The sequence below is a fragment of the Myiozetetes cayanensis genome, unplaced genomic scaffold, assembly GCF_022539395.1.
Source record: "Myiozetetes cayanensis isolate MyiCay16 unplaced genomic scaffold, myiCay2020 scf14, whole genome shotgun sequence".
Taxonomy (NCBI): domain Eukaryota; kingdom Metazoa; phylum Chordata; class Aves; order Passeriformes; family Tyrannidae; genus Myiozetetes; species Myiozetetes cayanensis.
This window is the reverse complement of record NW_026087048.1, coordinates 14,380,592-14,407,625: the sequence shown is the minus strand read 5'-3', so window position 1 is coordinate 14,407,625 and position 27,034 is coordinate 14,380,592. Positions and strand designations below refer to the sequence as shown.

General features: G+C 43.6%; 1 protein-coding gene across 1 annotated transcript in view; it reads right to left on the bottom strand.

Moving 5' to 3' along the window:
- The window catches only part of SLCO3A1 (solute carrier organic anion transporter family member 3A1), a 140,154-nt gene extending 125,034 nt beyond the window's left edge, over positions 1 to 15,120 (bottom strand). Inside the window, exon 1 of the mRNA XM_050309114.1 lies at positions 14,845 to 15,120. Within this exon, the coding sequence (XP_050165071.1) occupies positions 14,845 to 15,024 (180 nt within the window). The 5' untranslated portion in view covers positions 15,025 to 15,120. The remainder of the gene's footprint in view (positions 1 to 14,844) is intronic.
- Between the last annotated feature and the right edge of the window lie 11,914 nt (positions 15,121 to 27,034).

Here is a 27,034-nt window from a genome sequence, read left to right as displayed (position 1 = left end):
GCATGCAAAGAAGTACAACCCTCAACCCCGTTATCTGCATGTTTGTGTGCTTTAAAAACCATAGCACAGAGCGGTGCTGCCAGCACATTTCAAACCTGGAGGATGAAGAATTCCACGTAGAATAAATGTGCAGCAGCAGGGGTTGGTGAGAAGGGGCAGCCACTCAGCTCTGTCAAAGTAAACAGCCCAGGGAAAGCTGCTGGAGCATCTTTGACACGTTCAGAGATGGATCTCGGGTTTTTTCCTGTGGTCAGCAAGTAGGTGTGCAAAGCTAGATGAAGAGGAATTTAAACTGTGTATAATTCAAACATAGGCTCATGCAGCACTCTTTGCCATGTACAGAACTGGCAGAAAAATTCACACACGGATCCAGTACTCTGCAAACTGAGCACTATCCTGCTGGGTTCCAGTGAGGTGGAGGAAATGAAACTCATGTCTCTAGAAGACTCTTAACAGGAAAAATACTATCATATGGATATATATACTATCATATGGACTATGTACTACCACTGGAGAGGCGGGATCCCAAGCTGTCACATTGCAACACCCTCACTTCTCCACCTCCACAGCTGAATGCAAGTTTGCTTGTTTATCTAATAAAACACTTCCTAACACAACACTTCCATGCCTGCAGAGAAGGCTTTCTACTATAAACAGAGTGACTTACCACAGCAGAAACCATGATGCAAGCCCGACGAGAAAACATGAAGACCTTTGCATGACAGGTTGTCTTAATTTATGATCAAGATCTGAACTCGGGGCTAAGGGTTGCATCCGAATTATGCCAGAATGCAGATAAAGAAGCAAGGCCTGCGGAGCTGGTTGCAGAAGCATTCCCAGCTGCCAGGCATGAACCATGGCAGAAGTGACACAGGCAGGACACTCTGAGGCAGCATTATTAAATGCTTTGAAGGAAGACGAATTCAGGTTTCACGGTTGGAGGACAACGGTGATTATATAAAGGCTATATACTGAGAGAGGAGGTTTTCTGACAAGTCCTACTACTTTTCTCTTCATCTGCTCTGGCTCTGCTGATATCTCTCCTGCCCCACTCCCTACCCAGCAGCAAGGATGCCTGGCTAAAGGAAATGGGAACTCGGCTTAGGGAGAACTTTGAGGCTTTTCTCCTCAACCGCTATATGAAATGCTTTAATTTAGTATGCCGTGGGAGGAAGGAAGCCATTTAAAAGGGAACCAACAAAACTGCCACACTGTATTGGCAATCCACAGCACTTTTTAACGACTCATGAAAGAAATACAGAATTCCTGTAAACCTCTGCAGGTGGAATTGGGGTCTCTCTAGCACCTAACTAGCAACACCCCGAGCTTGTCCCAAAGCCACATGCGATGCTTGCTTAGTCCCACCTCACACTCTGCAGCCCACACAAGAGCTGTCCGTGTCATCCTGCTTATTTGCTAAGTAACACCCTCCTACAAAGCTGTTCACAAACAACTCATTTCTCCTTTCACATCATCTCTGTGCAAAGCCAAGGGTACGAACAGGAGCCGCGTGCCGGCTGCTGCCAAAACATCCCACTAAGGAACGGGGCAGGCTGGGAGGTGAGCAAGGTGGGGCCATGGTGCAAACAGACAAGTCAGGGCTTGAAGGTGATCTTAAATCTATTCACTGCAGAATCACCAGACCCTGCAAAACTTTAATGAGCACATACAAGGAAAACAGAAGTCCCCACCTCTTCCACTTACCTACGCAAGTCTGATGTGAGCAAAAGCACAACAGGAGAGGGGTTCCCATAGCGGTTCCACTGCTCCTATTGCAGGGACACAACAAATTCTGGGAAGAATCCAGCATTCAGGCACTGCAGAATGGGAATGGTTTTGCATTCAGCGTTCAATACAAAGCCAGAAGCATTTGCCAACCAATGGTTACTGCAACCAACATGAGCACTCTCTCATCTCCTTGTACTTTTCCCAATCTGGTTTCTCTCAACCTCCGCAGCCATTTCAAATTCTGTGTTTTCATCTCCTTCCAGTTCTTCACTCATCCTTTGCAGACAGCTTCTACATGAAGTTAATTCTCTTTATACTTGGCTTTTCCCTGGTTCCTGCCTCCCCAAGGTACTAATTACAATACAGTTTATTAGCCAGGCACACAACATTTAGACTCAAATTTTGCCCTCCTTTAAAGGAAGCTAGACATCACTGAAGCAGTCCACTGCAGTAATAGGGAAGGAGATTTTTCAAAAGCACTTTAGTGGCTTTGGAGCAAGAGTCCCATTTTCAAAGAGACACTTAGAGTAAGTCACTTCTGTCAATGAGAGTATTGCTCAGAAAGCATCTTTAAAAATAACACCTTAGGCTCTTTTAAAATCCATCACTACCAAAGAGCAAGTAAAGTAGTCCCAAGTAGTCTTTTTCAGTGAAGCCTCAAACAGCAAAAGGCTAAATTTTTCAACCCCGAGGTTTGAGGCAGATGTGAAGGAAGCAGGGATACCATTCATCTGGTAACGAGGCTGCATCATAGGAAGGATAATCACAGGTAGGATAACACAAAATTACCATCCCATTAATTAATTTAGTTCAGCTTATTATGATAATTGATAGAGAACTGGTTCAGGGTTCAAGCCTGGGTGCCTCTTCCATTCCAGTTAGCATCACTGGAGCAGCAAAGTGCTCATCATCCTAGACCACAGGATGCCATGGAACCAGACAATACCACAGCTAGTACATTTGCTGATAGACAGAAAAAGCCCAAAGAAGGCCTGGAGATGCCCATGACTAAGCCAGGAAATGAACCTGATCTGTATCTTCACCAGAAAATACAAATAGTAGTTGTTCCTCAGCCAACAAGCATTACCCCATGGGCTAAGCCATCCTCTCCCCAGCCTGCCACATGTCGCTGTGTCCAAATGCAAATAAAACCAGATTTCTCTGGGCACAAATATTAGTCTTGACTGATAAAGGGAGTCAGTTTGGACATGACAGGTCTGGACAGCCAGCTGCAAAGTAAGGGCTTGGCTTAAAAACATTACCCACATGTGGCAAGAAAGTTCCTCTCTTCCTGCCAAGATGCCACCATCAACAGAACCTGCCTCGTCAGTACTGCTCAGAGGAATCAAGTTGCTCTTCTCCCATCATTTCATCTCTCACTTGCTTGAGCAGCAGGGGCAAGGGAGAGGTCAGGGAAATACACAGTGACACAGACTCCTGGAAACACTCCATGAACCTAATATTTTGTGACGCTGTCTGGATACCAAGAGTTCTGAGCGCAATCAGGATGCTAAGAATCAAATTGGAAGTGTCTGAATCTATACACTATGCACCATAGGGGGGCGAATAAAGGAGAAAACAAGGGTCATTTTAGCTTCAGTTGCACTTCCAGTGTAGCAAATACCTGTGCATCTCTCAAAGATCCCATACCTGGAAGCCTCAGTGCAATGCCTAACACAAATCATAAAGATTTGATCAAGTTCGACAGTAACATCAGTACTTGAGTACAAGTATTGGAGTAACCAATCACACTCCATTCATGTCAAAAGGCCTGGGTAGCTAAACCAGAAGACCACATTTTGCCACAAGCCATTTGCAGAACATTTTTATTCATTTTGGCAACCACTTCCCCAAAATGTAATGCCTTCTCAAAGCAAGTCATTTTGAAGGTAAGGATACAGTACTGAGGTGGAACATTATAGGAGAGTCTGGGAAGAATCTTCCAGACATGAGACCATACAACCTTACACTGAATCCCAGAGAGAACTTGGCATCCAGATTACCTTGTTAACCCATTGCTCACTGGACACCTGCCCCCAAAATACCAAAGATGAAGTCTATTAACAAGGGACCTTGAGCACTGTTCAGAGATATACTTCAAAAGTTTGCAATTTGAAAACACACAGAACTCATTCTAGAGGCTGCATCTAGTATTCCCCATGAGTCATTATATACAACTACAGTAATTCATTAGGGATCTATTTAAATAAGAAAAAAAAAAAATTCCAGCAAAAAGCTTGTCCAGCATTGAATTCAGCTGAATGATTCAACTCAATAAATACCATCTCAGCTACAAGAGGCTAAACCATAAGCCCCAAATGCTTTCACAAGAAACAGCAATAAATTGGAACTTCTGTCTTATTGGTAAGAAAGAGTGAGAAATGAGATTAAGTGCAACACAGCAACCTTGATGCATCATAATCCATGAAAAACACTGAACTTCTGTACAGGGCCAGCACCTGAGAAAGCTGGTGCAGTTGTGCCAAATGACACAGCAAACCCACAAAGCTGTGCCTCTAGCATGTGGTTTGCTAGCGTGGCTTAACTTCAATAGCCATCAAATAACTCCCCAGCTGATTTTGGAATCCATTCATTCACAGCGTGATTTGTCAATGCAGAAGTGGCCTCCGTTGAGCAAATTAACTCATGGAAGCGAACAGATTATCTACCTCCACGGAATACTTGAATACTTTCAGCCTTTGCTCTTGAGTACTCTGAAGTTGGCAGGTGTCAATCCCAAAGACTATGAGAAAGCTTTTCAGTAACCCAAAGCAGCTCCCCTGATTTACAATTTTTAATAGTATTAGATATCCCAGATTATAGACAGAGAACACAAAACCCAGCTTAGACTACCATCATAGCACTGTGACCCAAGGGCTCAAGCAGCCACGTGGTTTTGGCATCATCTTTTGATAACAAAAATATAAACTTAAAGCCACAGAACTGCTCTTTGGACCAAAGCTGGAGAACACAAGACACAGCAGGTTCCTGCAGGAACACAACTGAGCTCAGTGGGAATTCACTGCACTGAGCACCTTGGATGAGACCATCTACAGGAACACCCAAACTGTCATCACCACCCTTCACAAACAAGCACCCCCAGACAAGGCATCCCTTCAGCTGAAGCTCCCGTTCCTCAGCCAGCAGCTGCACTGACTTCAGACATAAGGACCTGCATTATAACTAGCCATAGGCAGCAGGAAACACAGTGTGCATCTCATGCAGAGCCTGAAAGGCCCATTGTAATTAACAGCTCTCAGCCCTGTACGCTGGACAAGGCAAACACAAAAAACACAGTTTTCTTTTGCTGGTAAGCCCTAAAGTCGCTGCCCACTATTTCTCATAAAGGGCACACACGTCCAGCGCTTTCTCTGCCCATCACAAACCGCAGCACTTGGCACAGGCTACGGGGAAGGTTAATTACCACAAAAATCAAATTTTACAGACAATGTGCACAGGACAGAAAATACCACCATGTTTTGAGTCACACAGACCCATGTTTCTCCTTGGGCTGAACCTTGATGAGCAATGGGACACCACGAAAACCAGTGACTGATCATGAAGTGCAAACGGGACTCAAGCACAGGGAAAACTATTTAACCAGTGCCAGATGATGTTTCTGCAAAGAGCATGTCAGTGCTCAAACATGATTAATGATTTACTGTAGCTCATGGCGAGGGTGGATGCTCCCCCAGCAGAGCACAGCGAGGATCCAATAGAGACATACTCCCAGGGAGCCTAGGAAAAAGGGGTGGGATGTGGAGAAGGTGGTGCTCTAATTTTTGTCTTTGTTTTAAACATCCAAATCTATTCTAATTGGCAATAAAAATCAATTTTCCTAGGTCAAGTCTGTTTTACCCCTGACAGTAATTACTAGTCTTTATCTCAACCCACAAGCTTTTTCACCTCATTTTCTGCCCCCACCCTGTTGAGGAAGGAGTGAGAAAGCAGCTGGGTGGGTGTCTGGCTGCAGACCAAGGTTAACCCACCATACATTACCACGCAAGGTAGAGAGTCTTTAGAAGAAGAGTTAAAGCTTGAAGAATAACTTGGAGAAAATATGTATACTAAACCATGACAATTACAGCTCTTCCTGCAGCTGAGAGAGACAAGGAGAAGCAAGCTGTAGGACTGAAAAACTTGAAGTCTAACCACAAGTTATTCCTTTTTAAAAATCAAAACCTAGTTACATATTGGTATTTTCTGTTGTTTCCCCATTACAGGGAAAGAAAGGATCAATCCCTAATTTGGCACCTCAATACATCATACAACACTCAGACTCACGTCAGGATGAGAAGTAAGCATGTTTCCAGCGGATGAAAGTCATTAGCATGGCACAACAAGCAGCAGGACACCACTGGGACATTTCTCCTTCATGTTTTTCAAAATCATTTTCTTTCAGTCAGTATTTTAGCTTCTCGTTCGGAAAGCTCCAAATGCTTCCCCTCTTCTCGCTTGACATTTCTCGGTGCAGACGTGCACATGTGTACACACAGGCCTTGGTATTTTTCAGAGGAGCAGGGGACTTGCCCTGCTACTGTCCCAAGAAAAGCATATTCCAGTCCTCCTGCAACCTTCTAGAGATTCCCTCTGAGCCAAAGTGTGAGGTTTGGTCCACCCTCCAGCAACATATTGCTCCTAAGCAACTCTCTGCTCTATGTTTGCATGAAGCTGAGAAGTGGAAAGAGGTAGCAATTATTTCACATCCTCCTTTTCAGAAATAAAAACAAGAACTCCAAACAACCTTTTCTGCAGCTCTTCCTGTTGAAGTTCTACCGGAGAAAACAAATACCATTCATTGTTTAACACGACAGGTTGCAATCCTATAAAGTTACGGTGTTTTCTCAACCCCTGCCAGCTGAGAGCATGCAGAGCTCCATCTGATACAGGTTCTAAGAAGACTCCAGGAAAACTAGTTATTTCTCCTCTTACATAATTTCATAGAATAATTCCTATGTTTTAGGAATGCATGGAACACCACTACTTGTCACTTCAACTGCAAAGCAATTCCATGTTGTTTCAGGTATTAAAATGTTACATATCACCCTAAAACACACATATACAATATACACTTCAAGGCTGTTTCTTCTATATTGACCCAAACCCAATGCTGATTTCAATTCAGCCAAAAACCTTTTAGTGAGGGACAAAGAAATAAATACCACGAATATACCACTACACATCTTTAAAAGAGACAAGTGAAACATTTCTGAAAGGTTTATGTATTCTTCCACACCCACACCTCTTCTCAACAGCCAAGCTTTCTTTCAGTTTCTTTATGGCAGAGTTTGTAGTTGCTTTTTTATAAAAACAACTAAAAAAAATGTTAGATTCAGATGCAAACATCAAAGCACCAAAAAACACTTGAAAGCAAATCTGCCATAATTGCTTCAGAAACTGGGTGAGTCATGAAGACCTCAATACAACTGAATTATCCAGGTTCTGTCAAAAACTTCACTGTCATTTAATGGATCACCATAAAACTGAATTTTAAGTCTTTCCACTTTCAGTAAACTAAGACATTATGAATTATACAGGTAAGCAGCATGGCAAGTGTTTTAAAAGGACTCTTAAAATTAATACAGTTCCAGGCAGGAGACATATGTAGCATGGAATAACAACTTCTATGGTCCCACACTGGTCCTCACAACAACTTATCTAAAAGTCACTGGGTCTGCAAACATGCAAAGATCATCCTGCAGACACCAAAAGATGTTAAAAAAATACAGGGATATCAGCTTGCTGCTTGGTGAGGAGAAAGGCTACTATGAAGCAAGAGGCAACAGAGAGGAAAAACGAAAACCAAAGCAAACTGCTTTGCTTATTGAAAATAACAATGATGATAAATATTCAAGCAAACTTGAAATAAATATTTTGCTTTTATGCTGCAAGCAGTCATCTAAAATTACTGACTGTATCTGGGCACTGCTGCAATACAAGCTCAGTAAAAGATCTTCAATGCAATGGGCACTGTGCAACAGCAGGAGGGGGCTGCCTGCCTCACTTCAGCAAGGAATATTTAAGCAGCAAAATGCAGAAGCACATCACATCCAGAATATGGCTGGGGAAAAAAAGTTGCTAACTGGAGAGCTTAGAAAATCTGGTTTTAGTTCTGACATGTTTCCTAGATTTGCTAAGTGAGGAGGGGCAGATCCAGACCTGTGCTGTAGATCTTCACAGACTCTATATGATTACAAATGCATTCCCTCTTAAAATCTGGGAAAAAAGGAATGGTTCCTTTGCCATGCTTTGATCCATTCCCTCAAACTGAAACACCTTGATGCAGGGACCATCCCTCCTCTAAGGACTACACACTGCTTCCCACCACAGGGCAGAGCCCTCCCAGCACTGATGGGAAAAAGTGCCAGACACCCCAGAAACTCCCAGAACAGCCTGGGATCACTATTGGTCATACTGATGGTGTATGGAATGTGGCAGCGTGAAATCTCTTCTCAGTGGAGCAGGCACTGCTACTTGCCTTGCGTATCTACAAAGAGACAGAGAGTCTAGTGGTTGTTCCAAGGTGACCTGGAGACGGGACTCTTGGGGTTCTAGTCCTGGTTTTTTGCTGCAGAGCTATAATGAAACCTTGTAAATCAAAATCAGTGGCCCACTTTTCTATGCAATAGGAAAAATTAAGTCTTCCAAACTTCACTGGAGCACTTAAAGGAGTTATGACACAACATACTATCACATTTATTTAAACTTCCTTGGATGATGCTTCAAATATATCACTTGCAGCTTCATCTGGTGTTGATCAGAAGACACAGCTACACTAATTCATCCAAGCTGCAACCTCACCCACTTATTAGTATGCCATTGTTTGATCTTACTACTGTGAAGGAATAGTTGGAGACCAAGGAGTCTACAAGTAGGGATTATTATACACAGAGGACAAATTCATTTTGATGAATTGCAGAATAATTCTTTTGAAGCAATAAATTTACACTGCTGTAGCAGGACAGAAGCTGGCTTTTGGCCCTTTGCAATATCCTGAAAGAAGGGAAAAGAAAGCCTGTGAAATCTGAGAGACATCCCTTTCTGGGAAACAGGGAATATCTGCCCTTCCTTGCAGAGAAGGGGAGGGATCACAGTTCCACTCAGCCCTCTCTGGGACAGGGGCTACATGACCACTTAAAGAGCCACACTACATGAAGCTCCTAAGCAAGAACGACACAGCCCTTCAGTCCAGTGCATTCTCTGCTCTAATTCAAGATCCCTTTAAACCTCAGCTGCAGGAATACTGCAGGCCATTAAAACCCAGAGAGCTGGCTTTCACAGAGGCACCCTGCAAGTACTAAAGGGATTTTGGAAGCAAAGGCTGGCCAAAAGAAATGAGACATTGGTTTTACGACAGATCATAACATTTCTAACAGGCCGCTCTTTCTTTCAGGGCTTACAAATATCACTTGGCCCTTACAGAAAAGGAAGAACTGCCAAACGTTCTGCTAAAAATAATAAAAAATTCAAACACTAAAATCAGTGAGTCCACGCTTAGACATCAAGTGCATTTTGCCTTCAAATGCCTTTAACCAAGAAGACATCAGATTGTAAGCTGCAAATTGTACACAGTATACAGCGTAAGAGATAAAGATGATATCTCTACACCATTTCATCTATTAGTAGTAGATAAAAAAAAACAAAAAAAAACCAAAACAAAAAACCAAAACAAACAAACAAAAAAAACAAAACAAAAAAAACCACAACAAAACAAAAAAAAACCCACACCCAACCTTTAAATCAAAATATAAATAAATTCCAGTTACTCACAAGTTTTCTTGACAGTCAAAGATACAACCTATACCTGGACTGGAATTTGTTTCTACTAGCTCTTAAAAGTTTTTATGTTAATGTGTCCATGCCACACTCCCAACCCAAGCCCCACAGGAGTCTGAAGGCATCAGAACCCAGAGCAGGCTCTAGTTTCTTCTCCATCCTGCAGTCAGAGACCCAAAAAACATCAAAAGGCTTCTTAGAGAAGAAATATGAATGTAGTCAAAAGAGCAAGTTTAGAATAACTTTCTGTGCAACTCAGCTGCAGAACAGACAATATTCTCTAATGGGAAAGGCATACTAGAAACAACTTTCCAGAAATAACATTGCCAGCATAGATATATTAAGGGAAAATGAACGGTAAGCAATAACCAGCCAATGCTTGGCAATCTTCATCCCCACTAAAACATTTATTTTCACTCCATGGGGTTTTTTTGCCCCTTAAATACCTCAGCGACAAATAAATTATGAACATTACAGCTAATTTATTACTCAGCACTGCTGAGAATGTTGAGGGAAAAAAAAAAAGACAGTAGTATTTCAAAGCTGATTCTTATTCTAGGAAAACAAATACAATATTAAAAACAATAATAAATTAAAAGGAAAAAACTGCTCTTGCAGTTAAGTCTGCCCATGCCTAAACCATTCAGGCTCTGCTGCTGTCAACCAAGCAAAAGCTTTATCATTAGCTTCAGCAACAGAATCAAGCTCTGAATCTCTGCCTCAGTTTCCCCACCTGCGACACTTCTCTCACCCACTCAACTCAGACTGGGAAAACTCAGGGGGAAATTCTATTGTGCAGCGCTAAACACAACGGAAAGCTCTGAAGCACTGCAGTATTCCCAAAAACTGTCCTTAAGAACATCCTCCACACAGACCTCTCCATTGACTTCAAGGAGCGTTTGACCAGGTCTGTACAACAGGAACACAGAATTGCATTTGTCAGATTTAACATGGCAGGGGGAAGGGACTGAGCACCAAAACAACTTAAAAAATCCAAGAGCCAAATTCTGCTCTTAACCCCTCAGCTCCCTGTTGTTCATCACACAGGACCCCTATTTCTGTTTGTTCCACTAGGAACCCTTTGATGATTAACTTCTGTATTTATCTTTCATATTTGGGTTTTTTTCTGAAGACGGAATTTCAAGATTTTCATTAATATCCCAAACCCCAGCAGCAATAAAACCGCACAGAAGGAGCTTGTCTCAGAGACCATATAGACACACACACTCTCACCTGGACTCACACAGCACTATTTTACTGCAGACATGTTAAGAGAGCTTTTGCAGGCTGCAGTGAAACGCTGCTGCACGGGCAAAGCTCTCCCTGGGAAGTTAAGTGTGGCTCAAAAGTTTTCATTCAGCAAAATAAGAAACAATTTGGCATTCATTCCCACGCAAACACCAATGCACCCTTCTTGGGACGGACCAATTATTTTCCTTTCCATCCCATGCTCAGGCCAGTCATCCTCTATCACTTGATAAAACACATGAATGGCTGCATTCAAAGCTGCAGCAAACAGAGACAGCTCAGTAAAGCTCTGTAAAAACAGCTCCGTGGAGCACACCACAGAACTGGTTCCCAACACACTTCCCATATGCATGCCCTTTATCTAAAGAAGCCCATGACTTTGGCAGATGTTAGATGCTTGCAAGTAGGTCAGTTTGAATGGGAGTGAGTCGAGGCTAAAGGCTAGGGAGGGAAATTAAATTGTGCTCCTGCTCCACAAACTGTGGCTGTCAAACCGAGAGCTCTTCGCCTTCTGCTCAAGCAATGATTTCACCACTGGTTAGGCAAAAGATTTGACTGGCAGGGCGATGAAATGCCTCAGTGATAAACCGTCAGGAGCACTTGGAACGTTATTACCAGGGAAAATATTCCAAAATATAGTGCACGTAGGAATTCATGGAGGGAGGGGGGGATGGACAGGGAGGGAAGCGTTGCCAAGGTATGTGAATCAGCCTTATCGAAATCCTCATCGCTGCACGGCCAGCATGACTGATCACACTGCTGCATTCACCCGAAAGGCACAAGGCTCCGGCTGGAGAGAGGAGGTTCCAGCCTTTCCCTCCTGGTGCCATCTGCACCAACAACGCTCAGCTCTTTAATCCACTGCCCAATGCTGCAGGAGAGCAACCGCGGGGGGAAATCAGCTGGCCTTCTAAAAGTTGCTGCGAAAACCCTGAGTAACTTCTGCAGCAGAAATGCCTGCAGACTACAAGCAGCAGTTTCCCCACTGCCACTGCAGTTGCTGGGAAATTCAAGTTTCCAAAAGCACGCAGAAGTAATTAGATGAAGCCAAATAAATGCATACACAAAACCTTACAAGAATATGCAAATAATAGGGTGTATTCAGCAGCCCCAGAAATTAAGGCAGCAGCACAGGCTTGTATTTGCATAAACTATGCAGGATATGGCACCAAGTAATTTTGGAACATGTGCATTTTGCAAACAGCAAGCATAATAATAGACAAATATTTTGGAACGTGACATTGATCAAATACTCCCTAAAACTTCACATGAAGAACCTCAGAGACACTGTACTACTTCACCACAGACACTGCTGGCGTCCTGGGGTATTTTCACTGCTGAGTTCTGTGGGAAAAGAATTGGACTTTATATAGATTTTTATCAGCATTTATTATTTATAATGCCCTGTTGGCAAGCACAATGTTTTATGAACAAATAAAAGTGAATGATCTTTGCTTCAAAACCACATAATGAATGAATGCATACTTTGTACATATATTCAAGTGGGCGCTGCTGGTTTATTGTACAGTGAACATGGAAAAAAGAAGTTTTTTACATCTCTAAAAAGAAATAGCAATATCCACTTCTAAATGTACTGACATGAAAGCCAAGCCCAATCCAAACTGAGCTCTTCCATCACTCCTGAGAAGCCAAGCCCCTGCCTTGTTTTCTTAACAAGCTCAATTTTTGCCCTCATGGTCTCTCTGTGCAGAACAAGGCAGACAATAACTGAGGAAACCAACTTGTCGCCGTATAAGGAAAAAAAAAGGTTTCTCTTCCTGAGTTACAAATAACTAGGGAAAGTCACAAATGTGGCCAAGGAAAGCAGAAGTATGAATACACTACTCCCTCACTGCTGACAGGCTAAAATTAGTAGTTTATTCAACTGCCCAGAACTACAGACTGTGCCTGTCCTACGCAGCATCTCCCTATTTGTCTGTCTTTCTGTTTGCTCTCCACTTTGTCTCGCCTGCTAATTTGTCCCCTTGGGAGCAGCCCGGCAGACCACAGCCAATCCCCACTCATCCCAGGAGCCTGAGTAAATGAATATCCACCTGCAGTTACACCTGAGCAGCTCTGCAGTGCCTCCACTGATTTCACCCCATGACAGCACCTGAGAGCAGCACTTGGCCTCATGGGACACTTGGTCTGCAAAAACGATTAGGTCCTCCACACTTTCCACCAAGCATCTTTCCTGCTCCTGCTCTCACTCCCCTGCAGCACCTGTAAGCACAGCACTGGCCAGACTCGCTTTAAGCACGTGTGTACCCTCCAAAGATAATTCCACATTTACATCTGTTCATTGTATGAAGAGCTGCATGGTATTTGCAATGACGGCAGATAAATTATACAGGGAAGGGAGGAACACTTGCCCAGTGCAGCTGGGCCACTGCTTATGCATGCTGGGGATTGTTTTTAGTTTGCTTTTCTTCTTCCCTCCCCTCCACTGCCCAGTTGTCTGTTACTGCCTGTGGATCTGGCCAGCCACGGGGCATTGCTGTCATGCCGCTCAGGATACAGACCTGGAGAAGGGCTGAGAGTAGAGACAGTAGCACCTCAGTCGAGTGTCACCCCTCGCAGGAAGGAGGCTACAGGAATTGTGATGGCAATGGTCATTTCCAGCCTGGGGGGCTGGAGTGTGTGAAACACTCCAGAGGAGCAAGAGGGAGCGAGTGCTCTACTCTAGTACAAAGCACAACCCAAGAGTTGGAGAAAACAGGAAAAGAAATGCTAAACTGGTGAGGAGAGAGCAATGCAACGAGTTTGAGGAAAATGCCACACTAGCGACTATTGCTGCTGCTCCTACACTCAGACACTGTAGTGAAATGTGCCAATATACAGTCCTCTAGCAGATCCATACATTTCCAGCACATTGGTGCCCACTGAGTGACATCACCCGTGGGCTCTTCCCTGGCTATTACTTTGAGGAAGGATTACTCCGCACTCATTCACACTGACAGCTCATTTTGCAAGCAGCTCATCGGAAACAATGTCTTTACTTACTAAGGTGTTACTCACATAAAAGGGGCATGTTCTTGTCAGGGTCCTACAAATTAAGTTATACCCACCTATACTCACGTAGGGTATAGAACTGCTAAATTTAGCTCATCAGATCTCATGTAGTTTCCTTTGGAATTACAAATATGTTCCAAACTAAACTTATGTTTTATTATATAGAGATGAATTCTAACTTCCATTTCATATTAATGGGGAGTATTAACCATGGTTAGTTTAGTCATATACCTTGAAAAATTATAGATCACGTTCAGTACAAATTTGCATAAGTAGTTTGAGCATGTGAGAAGAGCAATGCTAAATACTGAATACAAGTACCGAAAGCAGAGATCTTACACTTACTGTAGAATATATTATGTGTATGGCCTCAAAAAGCCTCAGAGATTATGAATACGTTTCTTTTCCATGGAAACTATAATTCTCAAATCCAGCAATCTATTTTGAGAAATTTAAATCAACTATACACTTACATCTGCTGGAAGCAGAACATTTCCACAGGCTGTATGCTCCAAGGCACAAGCACAGCCGTATGGACATCTTCCCAACTCTTCTACTATACTTCTGCCTCTGACACCACATCTCACTATGCAGATTTAGCGCTGAAGTCTTATTTTGGCTGTTCTGTACCCAACACCGGGACTGGCGGGGCTGCTGCGCTCAGCACCGCTGCATCGCTCGAGAGGATGAGCAAAACCGGGTAAGGCGGGAGGCACGAAGTAAATGCCCCGCTAGAATTCCTTGGTAATTATTCAGTGTGAAGCGGGAAGGCTGGCACCGGACTGGAGTGCCCGGCCGGCCGGAGAGCCCCGCAGCGGTGCCAGCCCGCCCGCCGCGCTCCGGGCGCTCGGGAGTGCCGGGCACCGGCCGCACAAGTTGGGAGGCAGAGGGTGGGTGACCCCTGGGCACTGCTGAGTCATTTCAGCCGCCAAACGCCGAGCTGCCCTGACCCTCCAGGGCTGGGGGGCTGCCCCGCCGAGCCGCCCCGGCGCCGGCCAAACTTCCCCCGCGCTCCGCCGCGCACCCCCGCCCGCGGCTCAGCCCCGCCGGGGCGCGGGGCTGCGGGCCGGCCGCACTCACCAGGTAGGCTCCCACCGTGCCCTGGGCCAGCATCAGGGCGCACTCGGACACCAGGAAGAGCTGGATGCTGGAGAAGCAGGAGACCTTCCTCCGCCGCCTGCGCTGCCGCGGCGCGCCGGCCCCCGGGAGCTCGGTGGTGCCGCCACCGCCGCCGCCCGCCGAGCTCCGCTTCCCCGGCATCCTCCCGGGCGCCGCCGCTCCGCCGCCGCGGGATGGCGGGCCCCGCGGCTGCTCCGCGCCTTCCTCCTCCTCCTCCTCCTCGGGTGCCAATCACAGCGGCAGCCCGCGGCGGCTGCCTCTCCGCCCGCGGGCTGCTGCTGCTGCCATGGCCAGCTCGCCACCGCCTCCTCCTCGCTTCTCTCCTCCCCTCGCCCGGCCGCGCTCCCTCTCTCCGCCGGCCCCGCGCAGGCCGGATCCGCGCCCCCGCCGGCGAGGGGCGGGGAACGCGCGGGGATGGGGATGTGGATGGGGCTGGCGGAGGCTCCGCGGCGGCGGCGGGCGGGACAGCCCCCTCCCGGGATCCACCGGTTCTTGTTACCGCGGGGGAAGCGGCCGCAGCGACCTCCCCCTCCCCTCCAGCCCCGGGTGCCCCACGGACCCGCAGCCGTGAGCGCAGGGAGCGGGGATGCTCCCGTGCGGCGATGGGATCGGAGAGTCTTCGCGCAGGTTGTGCCCCCGCGTTGGCCTCTCCGGCACCTCCTTCCAGATGTCACCCACCCCCCTGCCCCAGGCGCCCTAATTTCATACAGTTGTAGGAGTCCTTTCGCAAATGGGAAGGGGGGCCCTGCAAAAATTAAGTGGTCATTAAAAAGGAGCGGCAGAAGGTGTGCGTCGCCCTGTCGCTGCCACGTGGGCCAGCCTTTCCTGTCCTCCGTGTCCCAGCCCTTCCAATGGTGCCCTTTGTGGTCACCCCTACCCCGAGTTCTAATTTCAAGAGATATCTTCTGTTAAAAACCACTAATCTTCGCTTCTACTATTACAGATCACATTCCTTGCTGGCACAATAGCAAAACCTGATCTGTTTCACTCCTTGAGTGCACTTTTCCAGTTCATTTCTGGATCCACACTGGGGGCTGCTACCTGACTTCCTTATGTTATTAACCTTCCAGTTATGTGTAAGTTTAAATCCACAATGATCCATTTAGTACTGAGATGCCCATGGCCTTTGAGAGGAACAGTTTTCTGTGGAAACACAGGTTACATTTTTCAGAAATAACTCCTGATTTGGATCATAAATTTCTTTTCAAAGGTGGCAGAGGCGATTGTTTGAAACTCCTGAACACCTCAGAAGATACCTTTGAAAATGGAACTTAAGAACATTCTAATTTTTCAAGGCATAAGCCAGTCATCACCAGGAAGTCAAGGGAACTGATATTTTAACTGAGCCCTCTTTTTATCCTTCCTGCACTCTTTTTGAGTTTCGTCTCCCAAAATACTCCATCGCTTGGGGGCTTTTTATTTTGGCCTACTTTTATGGGACTAACTTTAGTAAACACTAGGCTGAAAATTACTCTTGAGCAGAGTCTCCACCCAGGTTGATGAATCTTTACCCAGACCAGCTGGTGCACATTGCCTGGCAGAACTGCAAACCATTGATAGAAAGAAGGGAAAAGATCTGGCACGGTCACTTGCTGCCCTTTGCTCCTCAGCTGCCAACAACTTTCTCCCATGCTGAACTTTGGCTTGCCACAGCTTTTCCAGCAGGTCTGGGCCACATCAACAGGTGTCAATAGTCCCATCTACCCCAGGGACACAGTCTCTAACACTGATGGCCTGAGGCACCGATATCAAACAATTAGTGGGGAGAACAGTCTGGTGCTTGTAGCTGAGTGGCCTTCATTTTAATGAGATACAGATCAGTCCTTCAGACATTGCAAGCCTCACAAGATGCACCTTAGAAGCTACCTGAGGCCTCAAATGCCAAGGTTTTTGCATGAGGCCATGAAAAACTGGCTCTTCCATCCATACTGGTTTCTGCCAGTTCATAGGATGTTTGTTTTCCATCCAGAGAAAACTGGTTCTTCCACCAAAGAAACCCAAAAAAGGCTCATTTTTTGGAAATCTCTTTAGCCATCAGAACTGCTCATCTCTTTCCTATAAATGTTTATTTATGGACCTCTGCTATAAAAGTCCTGGAAGTTAGGAAGGTAGCAAGGTCTCTAGATGGGTAGATTTGCAGATTAATTCAATTAGCATGGTTAGACAGATGCTTTGCTCCAGGTGGATGCTGTAGCGTGTTATAAACAGGATGGACAAGCTCACAGACTTTTAATTAGGTGAAAACAGAGTGATGTCTCTTAAAATACTTCAGCATACAGAGTGATGGTAGGGGAAGTCTTAAAATTCCCTAAAAAAGTTAACAACCCACATTTTGGGGGCATTCTGGTCCTTCCAGTCAGCTTTTGCTTGCTCCAGGTTGGATGCTAAAGGCAGCAAAGCTCTGGAAACTCATATAACTCAACTGTATCTCTGGAGCCAGAAGTAAACCTCTGCACGTGCTACTGCAGTTACCAATATTCAAGTCTATGCTTTAAAGCTTTGGAAAAAAAAAGTATATGCAAATAGCATTTTTTGTCTTGATCACGTCTTAGACATCCTGTTGGAAGAGTTTGTCCAGGCTGATAAACTGCTTGTCTTTCACAAGGAAAATAGCTGCTAGAAAAATTTGACTCTAATACTAATTATCTGAAACATCTGGTTGCTTAGTTTATTGCAGCAGAATACAATTATCAGTTCAATTTCTGTCCAGAAGAAACAGAATGCCTGGATTTTTTGCTCTTCTTTATGTTGAACACTCAATTCCTTTAGAAAAATTCCTCCTTGATTGCTCTGCTGCAAGAAAGAATGAGGGTCTTGCATCTCCACTCAAGTCCATTGGTAGCCCTGAGTTTGCTTTTTAACATACCACATTCCTGAGAGATCTCGGTAGAGTGCTTCAGGGATGGACAAGTGACCTGTTTGGATTTAATAGTTAATTATTGCTATACTCAAACAGCTTTTCTGGTCTAAATTGATGCAGCTTTAACTACTAATGTGTGGAATACTAATGTCCTTGGATTATCATTAGCCTAGAATGAAAAACTACTTTACAGCTAGAACAGTCCCTTTTCCTCAGGGCTCAGTAGTTTTGCCAGCGCAATTCCCAGCTATTTCCCTGACCAAAGCCAGCATTAACAACTTTGCCCCCCACAGTATTTTGCATTAAATATCTTGCAGATACCTTGTCAGGTTTTCATAAACACTCGAACATTCATAGCTGGGAGGCAGCAGTGCTGCCCTAGATAAGGTTGGACACCACAATCTGTAATGAGTCAGCTCTCCTGAGACCACCTCATTACATCTTGTCTCTGGACATCTCCTGGCTGAGTACCTGCGGGCTTGTGTCAACATTCACCTCTGGGTAACCTTAGCAGCTGGAGGCTTCTTGATCTGTCACTAAGCAATTTCTACATCAGTTCCCTTCTTTCCTCCTATTTATGGTTAATATTACTGAAAATTAGCTGTGTAATCATGTGTTTTGATACTAGACAGGCATAACTTTTTAGATTCATGTCAAGAGTTGGGTTATGGCACAGCAGAACTGAGGGAGAAGGGAGAACTGTGAAGGGTGAGGACCTTAGTGAAGTACTTGACTGGTATCTTACACCTCAAGGGGCAAAAGTGCAAGCTGAAAATCTAAGCTTGACCATCAGCAGTGTTGGTAACAGGAGGAGGAACAGAAGAGGATGATTTTCCTTCAGCAGAGCTGGAGGAAACCACTTGTGTGAAATGTGCCAAAGCAAGCAGCTGAGCTGTATCATTAGGCATCTCTACAATTGCCATTGGAATCATATTCCCAAACCTTCCAGACATGTTTTACAGTCCAGAGAGCTAATATGTGCCTCACCCAGTACAGCCTCGTTGGAGCAGTGGTGGGCACCCAGTGTACCTCTTCCTGCTGAGGAAGCAGCAGAGAAAACCAGGGGCAGTTGCTAAGAGAAGATGATGGTCTCACAGGAAACACATCAGTCCTATAGTGTTTATAATAATAATAAAAAAAAACCCCAAATAGCAAAAACAGTGCTGCAACCATGACTTGACTTCTGTCACCAAAACTGATCTGGGTATTTTCTACAGGGCAACTGTACTTCATCACTCTCCTTTGCACTGCTGTAGGTCAGGAGCAGCTATTAGAGTTTGATACTCACCCAAGTGTCTGCATCCCCGCCCTTCCCCGTGGCTATGGTTTTATGACAGGTGTTTGTGCAGTGCAGCTTTGGGGTTGCCCTCCTGCCCTGTGGCCCTGGGTGCCAGCCCAGCTGTAAATCGCTGTTAATCTGACATAATTGCAAGAGTGACTGAGGAACACCATTGTGAGAGCTGCCTTAGGGGCATGCTTGTCTCAGTCTGCCGGGTTGACACTCCTTCTGCCCCTTGATCTGGCAGAGGAGACGCTTTCACCTGGCTGTGAAGATGTCAGAGCACTGCATTAGGTACTGGAAAATAGTGTTCCTGAGAGGTTTATGTTCTGCTCCATTCAAAATCCTGACAGTGAAGCTACAAATGAGGCACAGCTGTCTTAGATACCACTCTCAGACTACACCCATTTGGGTTTCTTTCCAGGGCAGTATATCCATGTTGAGGCCAGTTTTCATTTGCTTTAAGCCATTTGGATGAAAGGAAAGCTCTTGTGCTGCCAAAGTAGATTTGCATGTAACGTAAATCATGTCTCCTTGGCACCAGATCTGCACCCCTGACTGGTTCTACTTGGTGCATTTGTCTTGGGGAAGGCTTACACATTAAGAAAACAAGGAACAACTTCAGATATGTTCAAAGTACAAGGAAGAAAATGTAAATAAATAAGAAATCCCAGGACTTTAGCCAAGAGGCTTTTCCTTGGGATGGCTTTGAAATTCTGTTTTCTGATTCTCTGGTGCAAAACCCTGCAGATAGGCTGGTACAGGAGGGAGGTGACAGGAAAGGATTTTCATCATCTACCGGTGTAGAATGAGGGTATAAGAGTGCCCCATCAGCCAAGGGTGTACAACAGTAAGGAGAGCTGAGACTGGGACAGCTTGTGGATGTATCAGCAGCTGTCATTTCCAAGATACCACAACACTAACAGTTTTAAAGCAGTTTCTTTCTATAAACACTTCTGACTTTACTGCCTTTCTATTTTGAGTCTTGCTGGAGACTTGGTCTCATTAAAAAGGCATTTCCTTCAGACAAGCTGATTAGATAGTTGTTCCTTCCTCCAGATGATGAAAGGATGGAGAACACCTCACTGAAGCTAAAAACTGCAGAAAATTAAGACATGAGTTTAACAAAGAGGTGAAGGTTCACCTTGAAATCTCCATCTATGAAAACAGTTAATAAAAGAGAGGAGAGCCTTAAATGCAAGAATTGGGTGTTTTTTCTGCAATCCACATTGCATAAACCTGGCTCCTAACCTCTAATCATGGTTTTCCCAAACAAATGAGACTCAGATCTGAAGGCAACTGAGTAATCTCTAGTGCCATTGACTCCATGAGACCTGAGGGCATGCGACACTTTTACAGCAGAACTGAGCACCCAGCAGGATCATGGTCTAAATGGAAATCAGAATGACTTTTGAATTAAAGCAATGTGATTTAGCAAACACAGTATAATTGTGAAGTACCTGCAAATATTGACATCAGCCTAACGCCTCATTTAGTAGGAGAGTTAATTTGGAGAATCAGAAAATGAAAAGTAAATTACTGGACAATAGACTGCTGCTTTCCTCACTGTTAATCAGCATCTCATAAAGCAATGATTGTCCAACTGTAAATCAATATGTAATAAAAATATTTAATTTCTTTATTGTAAGGATGAGACCTTGAAGCTCTAACTAGAAGAAATTTAATTTAGTCAGTCAAAAAAGGGAATGTCATCTGTCTGTATTTTACAAATTGATGTGCGTTTATGAAACAACTAAGATACTTACTCATGGTAGTAACACCTTATTACAAATGTTCTGCTTTCCTGTCTCTGTCACACTCTGAAAAACATTCTTGGCCAGACCCATCCATGGCTGATGATGCAGCAGAAGGCAATGTTCCCTGGAGTCAGTAAGAATTTGTCTTCCAGGTGGCGGGGTAGCACAAGGAATGACGGTGGCATCTTTTGAGTAGGAGGTCACACCAAGCTCTCACACAGTCGCAGTTGCCGATGACACATGGACACTTCTGCCCAACTCCAAGCACTAATCTTAGTGGGCCAGGCCAAAATTCAGTGCTTGGATTTAATTTTGACCCCTTGCTTTGTTTTGGTTGGTTTTGTTTGTTTGTTTGTTTTTTGTCATAGCTGGACACAATTTGGTTCCTTCGATGTGCTTCCACTTTGTAAGTAACTTTCTTTAATAGAAAAATGCAGCAGAGCTTCTATATGAAAGTTTGTGAAGTGCTTTGGACCAAGGGAACTATAAGTACTTTGTAAGCAAGTGAAGTTCCAGCCAGACACTGAACAGTTGTGCCCTGATGCTTCTTGCTGGATAACAACCTGACGGACCCAATACTTGTAAATAAAACTGTCTCCTTAATAAAGAAGTTGTTTACAGAGATGCTCAATGGCATCTTGAAATCCAGCCATGGGTGCACAGGCTGACCTCCCCTGGAGCCTTTTATTTACTGTCCATGACTACATTCTCCATGGACCTTGCAGTTCGGCATGAATGCTTTCGATCTAACATTCGTGCTTGCTTTATTCAACGCGGTCATATTTTTCCTCTAGATGTTATGTGCAGCATGTATCTGTCTCATGATACTAGTTCCTGAGTTTATTGAAATTGCTGTTGTATCTTTTTGCAGAATAGATTTTATTGACCTCTCTGAGTGCTAAAAACCTGGCTTAGGGCTTTGCTGGATTAGCTGGTTCTTCCCAGTGCAAGAGGCTTTGCAGTGTGATTTTGTGGTGAATTTGTAGTACTGGGTTCTCTCTAAGACACATGGTAGTCACAGTTGAAAGGCCTGCCATATCCACTTGTGGAGGTTGCTAATGTCTGTCAGGCTAAGGTAAAGGTATTCATGGGAGAAGAAGGTTTGAAGATGAATAGTGGTCAGATGGCAATTAAAATAGTGGCCTATGCTGTCCATGAAAGAATCAAGACAATTAGCAAACACCAAGTAGGACAGTACAGACAAAAAAGGGAGGAACTGCACTGACAGCACTGTGATGTTATGGAAAAGCTTCTCAAAACAAATCCAGCTGCCATAAATCAGCCTTTTTTGTTGCCTCTTTTTTTAGCCAGGACTGAATTCTCTCACCCCTTCAACTGATGCATGACCCCAGTTCAGTTTAATAGGTTCATCTTAGGAGCAGCTGACAGTGTTGTTGGGTGTTACCTTATATACTTATGTAATTTCAGTTGAGCGAGCTTGATGTAAAAGAACACCCTTTTGTCACCTTAGCTATACCAATGTCTTCAGGTACTTTGAGGTCAATCACAATCTTTTTGACTGGCCACATAACCCTGAGTTGAGTAGAAATCTTTTGGGCTCATATTAATAAGTAACAATGCGCCTTTCAAAACCGCCAGCAATATGAGAACATAGTGAGCATTTTTACCAAAATTAAATGTTTTTCGTCTGTCTTGTACTCTACTGGAAGAGCCTGCTGTAGTTGAGTTTCAGCCTTCTTGACAGCATTTGGTCCTCAAAGGTTTGCACACAGGCTAATGGAAGCAAGTAGAAACTTAAGAATGGTGATTAATTTTTTTAAAACTTATTTTACTGCTATTTTAGTGGTTTATTGTTGTGTTATTGGTTTAAGCTTTTAGAATTAACAGAATCCCTGAATTGCTGCATATGAAACTGAAATGCCTATAACAGCCTCTTGTAATTAATAATGTCTAAATATACAAACTGATATTTAAGGCAATGGTCATGTGGTATAAAGATTTAAGTGTGAGGGGAGCCTTTACTGAAGCTACTGCAGTAGACTGGCTGAAGATCTTGCTGAGGATTCCTGTGGATATGCAGGCAAACTTTATCCAAAGAGCACCAGAGTCTTGCTGCATCTTTTTCATCCTTAAGGTCATAGAGGCCAAACTTTGCCTTAGGAAGGATCCTGACAGTGTTTGTTGATATGAAGGCATCCAATATCTCTGAAGTAACGATAAAAATGCAGGACGGAGGAATGCAGGGGAGAGAGGAGCTGTTGACCTCGCTGGAACTTAGCAAAGTCAGTGAAAGATAAAGGGAATTTGCTTGCTCTTGGACTGACCTCCAATATGAAAACAGGGCAATGCAATGGAAGGTCAAGAATAAAACCATGTCATTTGATATCCCCTCAGTAAGGCAGCAAAGAGTTGATCTAATTGACCTTGAAATAAGCAAGGCCATCAGAGAAAAAACATCCAATTCATTTACTTACTGTGAAGCAAACAGAGCCCATATTTTGGTTGACAGTAACAGAACAACTCTTCTGTAAAAAAAAGTCAGGGAGTGAGAGAGGAAGGTGTCATTAAAGGAGATTTGTGAGCTTGTTATCTTGATGCTTCTCAAGCACAGCCTCGCCTGATGCTAATTCTAGAGTGTTCAATAAGCACGGAGAAAATGGAGCAATAAGGAGAGGAAAAGCCTGACAGGTTCTTAACAAAGTTACATTCCTGCTCCACTTTTCATTGCTATTTTAAAAAGAAAATAATTGGGTTACGGGAAATATCCTGAAAGCTCTCACATGAGTTTTTGCTGTTTGGGTAGAGTGACCTGCAGTTGAGCCCTCAGCAGTTATTTTTCATTGAAGAAGAGCCACAACTTCTATTTTTTTATCTCAGTGGGATCTGGTGCTGTAAAGGCACCAAAACTAATATTGACACCACAAGGATGGGAACTATGTCTGGTTACCTGATAACAAATGCTTGAAACTATCATCCAGTATCAACCTTTGCACCTTTACCTTAGCTCACTTTCTGACTTTCGAAGCCTCTTTTCTGAGAACATCCTAACTATCAGTTACTAAGGATATGTTTGGCTGCATGAATTAGGATGAAGGACAGTTGTTCAGAAGGCGACTATTATTTTTATATATCTACAGTAACATAAAAAATGCCTGTAAATCAATCATAAATGTCTCTTCAGTGATTTATGAGCAGTATGTGAAAGCTGAGAGATGGCATGAATGCAGATTTTGTAATAAATTATTTCCTTGAATTTTTGTCCAAAATGCAGTCATTTACTGTTATTAATAGTCTGTGCACATCACATTGAAGTAAAATGGAGCACAACACCTTAAGACAACCAGTGTACTTAATGAAACTTCCTTGAATAACTTCTTCCACCTGGGCATATATCATTAATCTTTTGACAAGGAGAAGGATCTTGACTCTTTCCTCTGTTTGCACCAAAGAAAAAGTGCCATTCTGGAACAGAGCACTGAGGTAGTACATCTGCTAAGGAACTGAGAATCGAGGTGTTCACAAAAGAATTTAGCTTTAATAATATTCAACTTTTTGACTTACATAAATTGCAGCAGTGCCAAACTTGTCTGTTGTGGACTGGAGTTCTGGAGGTACCTCTCTCCCGAGTGCAAAGTCTCAGTCTCTGCTCCCCTCTGCATGGAAATTGATTTACCACCTGGACAACACAGTATGGTAATGATCATTCAAGAGAGTGATTGTCACCACAGTCATTCCATTGTATCAACATGTCTTTTCTCCATCAAGCTGAATAACCCCCCCATGAACTAATGCTCTTGTTTGCTTGAGAATAACTCGTTACCAGAGCTGATCAAGAGAGATGCTTCACCCATAAAAATGACACATATCACTGTGGAACTCAGCTTTTTACATAAGTTTTTACTAAAAGCAGTATGTTTTACTCACTTGATTTTTTATCAGAATTCTCCTTTCAATAAGTAAAACCTAGGATGATGATTTTAATACCTTTTATCTATAAATTTCTCTGTGTTTATCTGGGAAGTTCAATACAAGTGTAAAAATATGTCCATTTTAAGTTTCAAAATGAAAACTGAGACATCAACATTTTTGTCAAATTGCTTTCTCTGTCTTGACTAATTAGCCAGCTGTAGGGGCAGAATGTATCTTGCAGCTCCTTGTATGTTATGAATTAGTCTGCTACTGCCGACATTACCACGGTTTTCATGTCCTGCTGGGCTTTTTGTGGTTTTAGGTTTCCTAGCTGAAGCATTAGAGGGATGCATTTACATGCTTGCTCTGATTTATGAGTGGATTTTATTTGTGGGGAAATTAAATTGTGGTGGGTTGGATCTGTTTGGGTTTCCTCGATAGCCTCTGATTAGTTTTAATACAGGTAGCCCTCACAGTAAATCAAGTGTCTCAGCTGATCCACACGAAGTGAAGCTGTGACTCATTACCTGGTGGATGAGGAAAGAGCCTTTCCTTGCACTGTAACTCATTAAACTGAGGGAATTATTTACGATGTTTGCAGTCGCTCCAGCTGATGGTGTCATTTAGGAAACTCAGATGCTCCATATGGAATGTGAAATATATGATAGTTCATAGATAACTCATTAAGGTCTGAACAAATTCAAAATACGCTTTTCTGAGGAAAGCTCATCTGGGTGATGAATGTGACCATTGCTGGGCTCCAGGGGTCACCTGGAAGCACAAAGAATGTCCCCTGCTTTTGCCCAAGGTTGATGTACAGAGGGTTTTCTTGGAAACTCGGTATCCCCACAGTTCAGTAACCTGCAGAGTGTAGTGAAGGAGGAATTTTTTTCCAAGTCAGGCATGTGAGTCTTGCAGAAGCAGCACAAGAACAGACTTCAAGCTGGAGTTGTCATGAGCTCTGCTGAAATAAAGAAGTTCTTGAGCTTGGAAGCATGACTAATGCAACCCTGAGGGCATGCAAGACTTAGATACTGCCCAATGCTTGCAGAGAATGTGAACCCAGTCTGAAAGATAGGATTTACAGCAGCAGTTTTGTCAGTTTATCATCTCTCTGTTATTCAGCATCTGCAATATATTTCATTATACTTCTTTCTTCCTAGCATGCTTTGGTGTCTGTACTAATGACGTATCCATGCTCACATACACTCCTTGAATGCATTCACCATTATGCCATTCTAAAAAACTCATGGCTCATACCATCATATTTACACTTCAGCAGCAAAACCAACACCCAAATCTTTCTGTGTCCACCAGTGAGCTGGACTGCCTCTCCTGAGAACCTGTGCAGCCATGCCAGGAGGATCCTGGCCATTGTCTTTGCAATATGTGTTTTATTGTCCCTTGGACATCAGTCTGTCACTCGGATGGCAGGCAATCTAAGATGAGGTCTGTACTCATGTTTTCTGTTAAGTGGCTAATGCACAGGGGAGGCAGAGGGGGATATTAAATAATAATGACAATAATAATACATCTGATAGAGTTCAGTTCCACTTTAGCACTAAATGGAAAGCTGAAAGCCTCCCTATGGATCTTTTCCATCTCGAGCACCAATGATTGTAACAGATGCATCAGTTTAAATTTATGACTTGCATGACAAATAAGACTGATACATGTGTTTAGAAAATCTGTGCCCAACTGGCATGTTTTGATTAGCTGCAAATGATGGCACTGCCATGTCTATAATATAACTTACATATTGCGTAGATGTGGTCCACTTTCTTAGTTGGAGCAAGACAACATAGATCCTGCTGTGTCCTTTACCTCCAACTTTAAAAGAATCTTATGAAATAAAAATAAAAGCAATGAACAAAAGGACTTTCTTCTATGATTTTAAAAACACCCACAAACAGCAAAGAATTAGTAAAACCCAAAAGAGGAATGAGGAAACACTGAAGATGAAAACCACTGATCCATTTAAACACAGATGAAACGATTTGACAAAGTACTGGAAAGGAATATTAAACAGATACAAGCTATTAATTTTCACTGAGGGTCAAACTGGGAGTTTGACTGGCATGTAAGGTTCAGGTTAACCCTTCACAGTGGGGAGAATCTCACCATCAATCACAGCTTTTTACTCCTCTGGGGGGTGTTATACAGCTCATGTAATAACTGGAAAACGTTTGGGACAGGTGATAATGTTTATAGAAAGGAAGGACAGTTTGGAAGGTGGAAAGAGTTTGAAGATTACTAGGAAAGCTAGCAAATGGCAAAATTAGAATGGAAAAATATTGATCTCTATGATTTATTTCTTGCAGGGGATGGGAAGAACACTGAAGCATGAGACTGGCCTCAATGAAAAATAGTTTGTGCTATTAGGGC